This window comes from Miniopterus natalensis, chromosome 7, assembly GCF_054644295.1.
Source record: "Miniopterus natalensis isolate mMinNat1 chromosome 7, mMinNat1.hap1, whole genome shotgun sequence".
NCBI classification, from domain to species: Eukaryota; Metazoa; Chordata; class Mammalia; order Chiroptera; family Miniopteridae; genus Miniopterus; species Miniopterus natalensis.
Genome location: NC_142087.1, coordinates 43,211,932 through 43,224,336, shown reverse-complemented (window position 1 = coordinate 43,224,336; position 12,405 = coordinate 43,211,932). Strand labels below are relative to the sequence as shown.

Below are 12,405 nucleotides of genomic sequence, written 5' to 3'. Positions count from 1 at the left end.
GAAGATGCAGTACATATATACACAGTAGAATATTATTCAGCCATAAAAAAGAATGAAGCCATAATTCAGATGTACCTGAAGGACATTATGCTAAGTGAAACAAGTTAGAGAAAGACAAATACTGTATTAGGTTCCTGGACCCAATTTCTGTGCCTGCAAGTCTGTGTATGTGTGTTGGGCTTCTGATATGACACCAAGCAATTTTCGGACACCAGTAAAGTGTCCTATGGTTCAACTCAATTCTGATACTACCTGGAGATAGCATCAGATCCCACAAGTTAAGGATTCAATCTTAACCTCCCCTCTACTACAACACACACACACTTCAGACACCATTTACAAGCCCAGGTTGTAACCTGTACTTCTGACAGACCAGCTACAGACTGGAGGTTCCAATGACCCCCTCTGACTCAGTGCCACTTGCAAAGAACTGTACTTCTATCCAATTGGTTATAAATCAGAAGTTCCCAACAACATCTTCCTTGGATTCAGTTAATTTTCTAGAGCAGCTCACACAACTCTGGGAAGCATTTTACTTACTATATCACTGGTCTGTTATAAAAGCATTTACGTAACTCAGCCAAATGGAGGAGGTGCGTAGGGCAAGGTATGGGGCAAAGGCACTGGGCTTGTATGCCCTCTCAAGCACCTTTCCCCAAGTCTCCATGTGTTGACCAACCCAGAAACTCTAAACCCTTTCCTTTTGGGTTTTTATGGAGGCTTCATTACATATGAATGCTTGATCCAATCATTGCCACTAGTGAGTGATTCAAACTGTAGCCCTGTCTCCTCCCCAGATGTTCATGGAGTGAGACTGAAAGCGCTCTGGTCACCTGGTTGAAGTTAGTGGCAACCAGCCCCCATCCTTTGGCACTTTCCAAAAGTCACCTAATTAACATAACAGAAGACACCATTTATGAGTTCAGCACTTAGGAAATTCCAAGGATTTTGAGAGCTGGGACCCAGGATGAAGACCAAATAACTACAGGGTGGGGCAAAGTTAGGTTTACAGTTGTGAGGAGGTGAAACAGATATTCTTGTATTATTTATTATATTATTTTCCACATGAACAACGATAAACCTAGCTTTCTATCACCCTGTATCTTTCTCTAAAATCACACACATCATATGATCTCATATGTGGAATCTAAAAAAACCCTCAAAACAATAACAAAACAAGCCCATAAATACAGAGAAGCGATTGGTTGCCAGAGTTGGAGTGGGAGAGTGGTGATACAAGGTGAAGCTTATATAAGCTACAAACTTCAGTTACAGAATAAGTCATGGAGATGTAATGTACAGCATGGTGACTATAGTTAGTAATTGTATCTGGGATGAGCTGCCGCTGCCCATTGCTAAGAGTAGATCTTAAAAGTTCTCATTGAAAGGTTAAGGTCGGTGGTGCATGGGTTGGCTAAATAGCCACCTCAGACGGTGGACAAAGAAATTGAATTTATTTAAGGAAAAGGATAGGGTTGGGGATATCCAACGAGAAGGGCTACACAGCACTGAGTCAATGGGTATTGAGTCCATGATGGCAGCAAAATGTACTTGGGACAGTGAAACAAGGAAGAGCATAGTAGAAGCAACAGGAGAATCTAGGCTGGGCTGCTTTGGCTCACTGAGAAGTCAGAGAGAAGGGGGCCTTGGAGACAAGTTCAGGGGGTAAGCCTGGGATGAGCTGCTGCTGCCCATTGCTTCCCTGGTTGCAGGTCTCGTGGGGTCCCCTTGGAGGGTTGGAGATGGCGCTGACGTGCTTCCCTTGTGGGGAACTTCTGCTGAGTCCTTTTTCCTGAGTGTATTTATCTTTCTTGCAGATGGAAATCTTAGGGGAGATCTCAAGGGAGGGTCTTAATAGGATATTCAACAGCTTTCCAGGTGTACTCTTTCAGGGTTGGATCTCCATTGATTGGTCTTGCCAGGGCAGGGGATCATTAGTCAATATATCTGGTCTGTGGCAGCCACAGTGCTACTTGTCTGGTCTTGCTGTATTTCTGGGCCTGGAGCTGAAATACAGCTGTGGCCTAGATGTTATCTTTAGGGAGGGAACTCTCAGGGGGTCTGAACCACCTGAGGAGCGTTATACTAGAAGAGGATAGATTATCCTGGGGACAAGGTTCTTGTTTTCCCAGTTTCGTCCCTTCCTAGGCATCCAGGGCTTACTGTCCTGGTGAGTTTATGTACCCGGGTTTCTGTACGCGGCTTCTGTACCTGGCCCATCTAACACTCAGTACAAGAAAAAAGAATTTTTCATAACTGTAAGGTGACAGATGTTAGCTAGACTTACTGTGGTGATTATTTCACAATGAAAACATCAAATCATTATGTTGTACAATTGACATGGCAGTTGTACTTCAATTAAAAAACTTATTACAAAGCTACAGTAATCAAGACTTTGTGGTACTGTCATAAGATCATATGGATTAGTGGAACAGAATTGAGAGTCTAGACATAATCCCATATGTTTATGGGCAAATGATTTTCAACAGGAGTGCCAAGACAGTTCAGTGGTTAAGAATGGTCATTTTAACAAATGGTGCTGGGACATTTGAGTATCCACATGAAGATTTTACTTCTACCTTTTACCATATATAAAGTGAACTCAAGGTGAATCAAAGATCTAAATGTAAGCTAAAACTATATAAAGTGGAGAAGAAAAACATAAATGTATATCTTCATGGTTTTGGATTAGGCAGTAGTTTCTTAGATACGACACCTAAATCACAAGCAACCAACAAAAAATAGATTAATTATTCATATTAAAATTATCTGTATATCAAAGGACTCTTGTCAAGAAAGTGAAGACAGCTGAGATATTGGAGAAAATCTTTGTAAGCTATACATTTGATAAGAGTCTAATATCCAGGTAAAGAACTCTTACAAATCAATAACAAAAAGGAAAATGACTAAATTTTAAAAATTAGGAAAGGATTTTAATAGACATTTCTCCAGAGAAGAAATGCAAATGGCCAGTAAGCACATGAAAAGATACTCTTTGTAATTAGTCATTGGGAAAGTGCAAATTAAAGCTACAATGAATACCACCTTACACTCAAAAGGATGACCAAGATGTAAGAAAGATAAATGCTGACAAGGATGTGGAAAATTTGGAACCCACATTCATAGCTGGTAGAAATTTAAAATGATGCAGCTTGGTTTGGAAAACAATTCCTCAAAAGTTAAACATAGAGTTACCATATGGCTCAGCAATTACACTTTTAGGTATATACTCAGACCTAAAACATATTTTCACACAAAAACTCATTCAGGATTGTTCATAGTAGCATTATTCATGAGAGCCAAACGGTAGAAACAATCTCTCAAATATTCCATCAACTCATGTATAGGTAAACAAAAGTGGCATGTTCATACAATGGGACAGTATTCAGCATGAAAAACAAGGTATTTCTGATACATGCTACAAGGCTACTTGAACTTTGAAAACATGTTAAGTGAAAGAAGCCAATCACAAAAGGCTGAATGTTTTTATAATTCCATTTGTATGAAACATCCAGAATGGCCAAATCTTGTAAGAGGTGGAAAGTAGATTTGTAGTTTCAAGGACTGGAAGGAGTGGTGAATGGGGAATGACTGCTAATGGCTATGGGGTTTCTTTTAGGGGTAATGAAAATATTATGGAGATAGGTACATTTAGGGTGGTATGGCTTAACACACTGGTTAAGGCTTAGGAAAATATTCTGGAATTAGATAATGGCAATTGTTGCACAATTCCAAATATACTGGCAGCCACTAAATTGTACAGTATAAAGATGTAAATTTTATGGTATAGGAATTTTATTTCAATTATAAAATGTTTTCCCAAAAAATCACTTTAAACTTAAAATACGTACAATGTAAATCTTTTGACTAATATTTGAGTACATTTCATTATAAAGCACTTTGGGAAATCAGATATACTCTTAAATTCTTTCTAACATGTATCTTGTAAATATTTTTCTATAGTAAAATAAAAAGGATAGTGTGGGTTTTCTGAAGAGCTCATTTTATATAAAGTTTGATTATTGTTTGTTTGTTTTTTTGCCCCAATATTGATTTCATTAGGATTATAGTAATAAGTTAGCTATGTGTTGTGTGGGGGGCCGGGAAGAGGGGTTTTCTTGTCAATTTGTTAACAGGTTAGGGAATGCACTTTGGTCCTTGATTGCAAGGTTTTATTTAATACAAAGGGAGTTATACATACCAAGTTGTATAATGCTAGATTAGTGATGATTTAACATGTAGGGCAAACTAAAGTGAAATTATCCTTAGCATATCTGAACAGGTGATTGACAATTGCTATATATTTGTATATCAATTTACCTCTTTTCTAAGGTAGGTGCCAACTGCCAAATGTATTAAAATATTTAGAAGTTGAGAGAAAAAGAAGTATGATAACGGAACTTATCCTTTTAAAAATTAGGATTCTTAGTGCTAAAGTAATAAAGGAAATTAAGTTAGTAATGAAATTACTCTTTTTTTTAAATGTGTTTTTATTGATTTCAGAGAGAGAAAGGGAGAGGGACAGAAAGATAGAAACGTCAATGATGAGAGAGAGTCATTGATCGGCGACCTCCTGCATACCCTGTACTGGGGATTGAGCCCACAAACCAGGCATGTGCTCTGACCTGGAACCGAACCTTGATTTCTTGGTTCATGAATCGTTGCTCAACCACTGAGTCACACTGGCTGGAAGCAATTAATTCTTGCTAATACATCTGTAGAGCATCTGTGGGTTAGGTGACTTTGGTTAGACTTGGCTGTGCATCTGTGGGCGCTGGTGGGCTTTACTTCCCATTGTAGGTTGGGCTTGGCACCTTATTTGGGGTTTGGCTCACTTCCACTCTTCGTGTTTATTCTGGGACCTAGGCTGAAGGGGCAGTGTTTACCTGGTGAAACTCTTCTCATAGTAATGGCAGAGGTATTAGAAAGCAAGCCTAATTACACAAAGACATTTCAAACCTTTGTTTGCATCATTTCTGCTAATATCCCATTGGCCAAAGCAGGTCAAATGACCAAGACATGGGGGCAGGGAAATATACTTTGCCCACCGTGAGTCCAAAGTAAGGCATGTGGCCAAGCTCAGCATCAGTTGGGAAGGAAAATATACTCCTTTCATGGAGGTGGGGTTTGGGGTAGGATGTAGTGATTATTGTTGAAGAAAACCCACATCTATTAAACAGCATAAAATGAGATGGTGCCCGTATTGCAGCTTTGTGATGTTTTGCATAAAATCATGAAAATTGGCCATTGTTTACTTAGTCTTGCTTAGTCTAAGTTATTCTAATATATCAGTTAATAGAAAAATGTTTTATCTTATAGGATTTTTTTTAAACATTAATCCCCAAATGGGAAGTTATTAGAAGCATCATTCATTAGAAGCATCAGTCAACCTAAAGAAAAAAGTGATATGCGATTTCCATTTCAGTAAGGTAAGTGACTTATACTTTTATAATTTAATGCCTTCCAAGATGATACTTTGTACTTTCAGAGAGAAATTTGACTTACATTTTAATTTTTTGACAAGGTTATATGTCTACATATAAAACATTAAATGGGTATATAGTAAAAAGTAAGCTTTTTTCGCACTTCTGACACTTGGTCCCATAGTTCTTTATATTTATATTATTTTGTTGTTATCAGACTAGCCACTTGTGGTTTCTTTCCTGTGAATATAGTATGTATTGGCTTTTGCTATTTTTGCCAGTATTTTCCCCTAGTTTTGTCTCTCAAACTTGGCTTCAGAATTTTGTGACAAGGTTTGAAAGTCTTTCCCTTTTGGAAAATAAATATCTCACACACTGTTTTTATGGTTTAGTTCTTAATGATTATATTTTTTCTGGACATCACCTCACGATTTTTTTAAATTGATTTTAGAAAGGGAGAGAGAGGGGGGCATCTATGTGAGAGAGATACATTGGATTGGCTGCCTCCTCTACAGACCCCAACTGGAGATCGAACTCAAGACCTTCCAGTGCATAGAGACAACGCTCCAACCAACTGAGCCACACTGGGCCATCACCTCCCTCTTAAGCCAGAATTACCCAGATGGTTACCTGGTTGTCTTAATACCAATTGTTGAATAATTTTTTCGTCATTAATATGAAATTAATACTACCTTTATATGTACTAAATTTCCTTAGGCATTTGGGCCTGTTTTTGTTAATTATTACAACTACAGGTATTTTAATATCAGCAAGCACAAATCTACACCCCATTCCCTTTTTAAAAAATATATCTTTTATTTCAGAGAGAGAAAGGGGGAGAGAGAGAGAGAGAGAAACATCAATGATGAGAGTCATTGATTGGCCGCCTCCTGCACGTCCCCAGTGAGCCCACAACCCAAGCATGTGCCCTAATCAGGAATCAAACCACGATCTGGATCATAGGTCAGTGCTCAACCACTGAGCCACGCCGGCTGGGCCCCATTATTATTATTTTTTAATTTATATATGTGTGTATTGTTGGAACTGGTATGTGATAATAGATTTCAGATGATTATTGTTTATTTAAAGGTTTTGGATTTTTAATGTTTATTTTTTAACCTATTCACCATACTGAATTCACATACTAATAGTTTTTCTATTGACTGTCTTGGATTTTTCTTTTTTTTTGTAAATAATAATTTGCTGTCTTCACATTTTTGTTTATTATTTCTCCTTGTTTAATTGTATTTCCTTTGCAACATGTTAAAAAATACTTGCTTTAGCCCAGGCCGATTTGGCTCAGGAAAGGCCAAGCTGCGAACCAAGGCCAGCTGCTGCCAGTGCCAGGCCTGGTGCCACTTAGCAAGACGTACAGGGCATGCCGAGGCCAGATGCTGCTTGCTTGAGAGATTTTAGGGAAGTTTGAAGATGAGGCAAGATAGGACATTTGTATTGAGCCAATCAATGAAAATGCTTGGGTTGGGCCTGCAAGTTGGGTGGGGTGATGTTTTAGGAAATCACCTAGATGGGGTTAACAGGTTGATGGAGACTCCCCTGCCAGCTCTATGGGGGGAGGCCCAGAAAAGGAACAGTGGCCTCTGAGAGCACTTCTGCTTGGAGGAAAGCTGCCTCTCCAGCGTTCACTCTGATGTCAGACAATTCAGTTCCTCCCTGTATGTCCCTGGTGCCTTTCAAGCACGAGCTCAAAGCAGGTGAGTCCGAGTAAGTCCCCACAGGCCCTTTAACAGGAACACCTGAGTCTCCAGCCATCCTCTGACTCACTCAGCCACAAACCCTGCTGGTTTTTACAACCAGAAGTTAATGGGGACTTCTCTTCCTGGCCTGGAACTTTGGGCTGGGGGACGTGGTGTGGGTTAGGACTCCCTCACTCCTCAGGGGGGACCTCTGCAGCCTAGGTATTCCTCCTGATATTACCTGCCACACTTAGGTGTGGGACCAGTCTGCCTACGGTCATCATCTTTGCCCCTTCTGCCAGTCCCAATATGAGATTTTTGTTGTTTTTTCGCAGGGTGAAGGGGTGTTAAGCAGTATATTCTTTTGGCTAGGGCACTTTTAAAAATTTTTTTTGTTGATTTGAGAGAGACAGAGAGGGAAACTTCTATTTGTTGTTCCACTTATTTATATATTCATTGGTTGATTTTTGATGTGGTTGTGGGAGGATTCGAGTACTGTTTTTACCTATGCCACCATCTTGACCGGTGTGTGTGTGTTTCTGTGTCTGTGTGTCTCTGTCTCTCTGCTTTTACTGAGTGGGCCCTATTGGGGTTTTTTAGGTCTTTTCTCAAGACTTGTCAGATTCATTAGAAAATCTTTCTGTTTTCTTTGTAGAAGGCTTGACTTGGCTGCTGTCCTCTTGGAGTCTTTGAGTAGGCAAAGAGGGTTTTGGATGGAGGGAGTGGTTTCAGCAGTTAGTATATGCACTCCTACTTAATTTCTTCTGTTATCACTTTGTTACTTCTTGCCTCAGCTGTGGCTGTTGAGCCCGTAGATGTAAGACCTTTTGTTTTACTCCTGCCAGAGATTTATACCTCCAGTCTTCAGGGAGTGATGCAGGGCAGTCTTCTGGGTGCTAGTAATTGGAAAAGCAGTCTGGGAGTCTTCCTTTTTCTTTTTCTTGGGTCCCATTTTTATCCCCATCTCTGATGGATCCTGGTACTACTAGATCCTGAATCCTGGGGGATTCTGTGGTTTAAGTAGTTCTGCTTCTTAGTTTTTTCCATTTCCAGCTTGGGATTCAGGTTTTCTTGAGTCTGAGGTTAGTTATTATTTGTTCTTTGTAGCTTTTACATTTTTAATTTTTATCTTTTTATCTTTTCCTTTGGATTTATGGGTTTGTCTTGTTTTAAATATATCTTTATTGATTTCAGAGAGAGGAAGAGAGAGAGAGAAACATCAATGATGAAAGAGTCATTGATCGAGCCCACAACCCGGGCATATGCCTTGACCGGGAATCGAACTCCTGATTGCCTGGATCCTAGGCCAACGCTCAACCGCTGAGCCACGCCCGGCTGGGCTAGTGTATTTCTTTTTAAGTAGGCTTTACATGAGAGTAGAGGTTAACGTATGTGTTTAAAGTTGCATTTTTTCTATATGGAGAAATCTCAGAAGTAACCTTTTTTATTTATTTACTGATTTTAGAGAGAGAGGAAGGGAGAGAGTGAGAGAGAGAGAAGGACATTGATGTGAGAGAGAAACATTGATTGGTTGCCTCCTGCATGCATCCTGACTGGGGATTGAACCTGCAACTTAGGTATGTGCCCTGACTAGGAATCAACCTGTGACCCTTCGGTGCATGGGACAGTGTTCCAACCAACTGAGCCACACCAGCCAGGGCTAAATTTGCCTTTTTAACTGTCATTGTTTTTCTATGTATAGAGTTATTTATGTAGCACTGCTTTTCCTCAAAATAGAATTTTATTTTACCAGTCTAAAGTTATATGCACATGATGAATTTTTTTGAATTTTAAGACTTTTTTTTGTGACATAGAATTGATGCATGGTATTCTTTTGGATGCATGTAACATCGTTTACTTCATGTTAGAAATGCTGAAGTTATGCTGTGTATAAAGTGGGCTCTGAAGACTAATGATAGGACAGGGTAAAATTATGGAGTGTGATATTTGATGAGAGGTGAATGATTACATTTTTCCTTTGTACCTTTTAAACATTTAAAAATACTTTTTTTTTTTTAGGTTCTATGTAATGTGTTGAAATATTATAAGGAATGATTTTGTCAAATTTTCATGAGTTATGGTGGCTGAAAGATCAATTTTGTCTTGTGGGAAAAGAACTGTAAGTAACCTCAAGTAACAAACTAATTTTCAACGTTGATGCATATTATGAAAGACCCAGTATTAATTATTCATAAGAATGTACTTGGGATATTTTATTCTGTTAGCCTTAATTATATAGACTAAGTAATTTAAAAGGAGAAGTTAGATTTTATTTATTTATTTATTAAATGTATCTTTATTGATTTCAGAGAGAGGAAAGGAGAGGGAGAGAGAGATAGAAACATCAATGATGAGAGAGTCATTGATGGGCTGTCTCCTGCACACCCCTGACTGGGGATCGAGCCTGCAACTCCGGCATGTACCCTGACCGGGAATCGAACCTCGATCGCCTGGATCTTAGGTCAATGCTCAATCACTGAGCCACGCCTGTCTGAGCTTATATAAATAAAGATTATTTCTGTATAGTATTAGCATTGCCATTTTTCTTGCATTGGACAAAATTTTATTCATTTATTTTTTTTATTTTTCAGAAATGGCAGCACAAAAGGATATCTATATTAATAAAATATTTTATTAAACTAAAGAGGTTATATAAGAACTTTAAATCAACAGACTCAGCAAATAAGAGAAGACATGTTTCAAATGAATCAAAGTCCAATATCTCTAGACTCCAGAAGAAAAAAGTTTTCAAAAACTTTGTCAAGACAGGTCAGTGATAAATAACTCCTCCAGTAATAGGGCTGGCCTGAAAACCAATATTAATTGAAAAATTAACAAAACAGATTGAACCTGAATTACATATTTTTCATGAAAAGTTCAAAAATATCAAATTAAAATTCAGTTTTCTTCAAATTTCTGTTGCCTTGCTAAAAGTAAAGCAAGTATCTTTCAGCCTTCATGCCAGCTTTTATCATGTCCTAGGGATGACAGAAACCTTACTTGAGGCAAACTGGTATTTTTGTTGAAAATGTGTATCAGCATCAAAGGCAATTTTTAAGACCTGCTTCTCAGTAACAGTACTGGACATAGCATTTGCACCTACCAGGATACGAAAATCCTCTCAGAAGCTATTCAGAAAAGGAGGACCTGACTCAGGAACAATGTCCATTCAGGAGAAATCAAAAGAAAATTCCTCCAATGTTATTAAAAAAAGTGATGATAAGAATTTAGAAGCACAAATTCAAGGTTCTCAAAAGAATCTAGCAAAAAAATCAGGTCCAAAGCAAGCTATAAAATCAATGATTAAATCTTCCAGTGAAAGTAAAATAAATCAGCCTGAATTAGGGGCATGTATGAGTACAAGGTCAGCGAAGGCAGCATCCAGTGATGAAAAAGCTAGTAAGTCCATTAATAAAAATATGGTGACTGTGAAGGGACATTCACAACAAGAATCTACAAAAAAGAAATCTCAGAAAAAATCAGTGCATGAAACCCCTAAATCAAATGAACAGCCTAACCGGAGATCACAAAGACTACAGCAGCTTACAGAGGTTTCAACAAGGTCTCTGCGAAGTAGAGAAGTTCAGGGTCAAGTTCAAGCAGTTAAACAGAGTTTGCCACCAACAAGAAGAGAGTACTGTAGCAATACTCAGAATAAATCTAATAAAGTTAAGACAAGTCAAAAACATGTGAAAAGAAAAGTACTAGAAATAAAGTCAGACTGTAAAGAGGATGAAAATCCAGTCATTAATGAAGTAATAAATTCCCCCAAAGGAAAAAAACGCAAAGTAGAGCATCAGACAGCTTATGCTTATAGTTCTCAATGCATAAAAGGATCTGAAAACTCTCTTCAGAAGAATACTAGGAAAGAGGAAACAAAATCTGTGCCTGTAACTTCTGAGATAAAAAGATCAAAAATGGCTACTACAGTGGTCTCTAGAAAAAATGAGACAAAGAAATCAGTTCATTCACAAGTGAATATTAGTGCAAAATCCCCGAAAAGTTCACAGTCATCAGTGCCTGAACAAAGCGTAGATAATGAACAGGCAGGAAAGAGCAAACGAGGTAGCATTCTCCAGCTCTGTGAAGAAATTGCTGGTGAAATCGAGTCAGATACTGTAGAGGTAAAAAAGGAATCTTCACAAATGGAAAGTATAAAGGAGGAGAAGCCTACAGAAAAAAAATTGGAAGAGGCTGATGTTGAAAGACAAATACTTCATCAGAAGGAAACAAATCAGGATGTTCAATGTAATCGTTTCTTCCCCAGTAGAAAAACAAAGCCTGTGAAATGTATACTAAATGGAATAAACAGCTCAACTAAAAAGAATTCCAACTGGACTAAAATTAAACTCTCAAAATTTAACTCTGTGCAGCAAAATAAGTTGGACTCTCAAGTTTCCCCTAAATTGGGCTTATTACGGACTAATTTTTCACTACCAACATTAGAAATGCCTCATCCAGTGACTCAGAGTACATTTTTAGGGACAAAACCCCATGATAAAAATATAGCTTGCCAGCAGGAAGAAAAGAAAGAAATTAATTCTGAAGAAATTAAAATTGGTGGTTTTACAGTTGAAATTAATAAAACCACAAAAAGGGCTCCTGAAAATTTTCATTTGGATAATCAGATAAAACCACCTCCTGACCCACCATTGGATAACCAGATGAAAGATTCTTTTGAATCAACACCAAATAAGGTAATCTATTTTCATTATGCACAATAGGGGTGTCTGAGTACTTTTTAATAAGAAATAAGTGTTTGCAACATATTTTATCTTAGGAATCATAAAAGAGTGAAGAGTCATTTGCTGAGGTATCTGCAAGAGTTTTAATAATCTGATCTTGTCGTGAGTGATAGAATTTACTGAGCTCTTTAGATGCCTCACATTTACATGAATGCTTCTCATTGTTTCCTCATTTTCACCCTTTATTTATATTTTATATGAAGCATAAATCTGTTGAATTCTAGCTTTTCTTTTTCATTTAACATAGTGATATGTTTCATTTTTCTGTTAATTGTAACAACAGAAACTATTCTTTAATAGTGACTAAACTGTAGAATTTAAAGTTGAGCTCAATTCTGACCAAGCTGTTAAAATTCATTTCAGCTGGCACAAGTCAGCCTATATTCAGCAATTGATAAAATTAAAAAATTAAACATTTCTGTTAGTAGATCCCTTTGGTTTGCCATTTTGAATAGTTGGCAAATAATATGTCTGAAAGATGTAAGTAATTCAATCTTTAAGAAATTATAGTGACTAAGAATTTTTATTTTAATCCTCACCCAA

General features: G+C 37.7%; 1 protein-coding gene across 5 annotated transcripts in view; it reads left to right on the top strand.

Annotated features, from left to right (window-relative positions):
• ESCO1 (establishment of sister chromatid cohesion N-acetyltransferase 1) overlaps positions 1-12,405 on the top strand; it is a 51,191-nt gene that overhangs the window by 6,237 nt on the left and 32,549 nt on the right. For 3 of the 5 annotated variants that reach the window (XR_001603087.2, XM_016211508.2, XM_087818994.1), the window contains exons 2-4: positions 5,320-5,429; positions 9,137-9,236; positions 9,709-11,814. Coding sequence is in view for 4 of the 5 variants with exons in the window: in XM_016211508.2 (XP_016066994.2) it covers positions 10,279-11,814 (1,536 nt within the window). In the remaining variant the exon portion in view is untranslated. Of the gene's footprint in view, positions 1-5,319; positions 5,430-8,622; positions 11,815-12,405 lie in introns of those variants that run through there. The other 2 variants (XM_087818993.1, XM_016211509.2) reach the window with 2 other exon arrangements.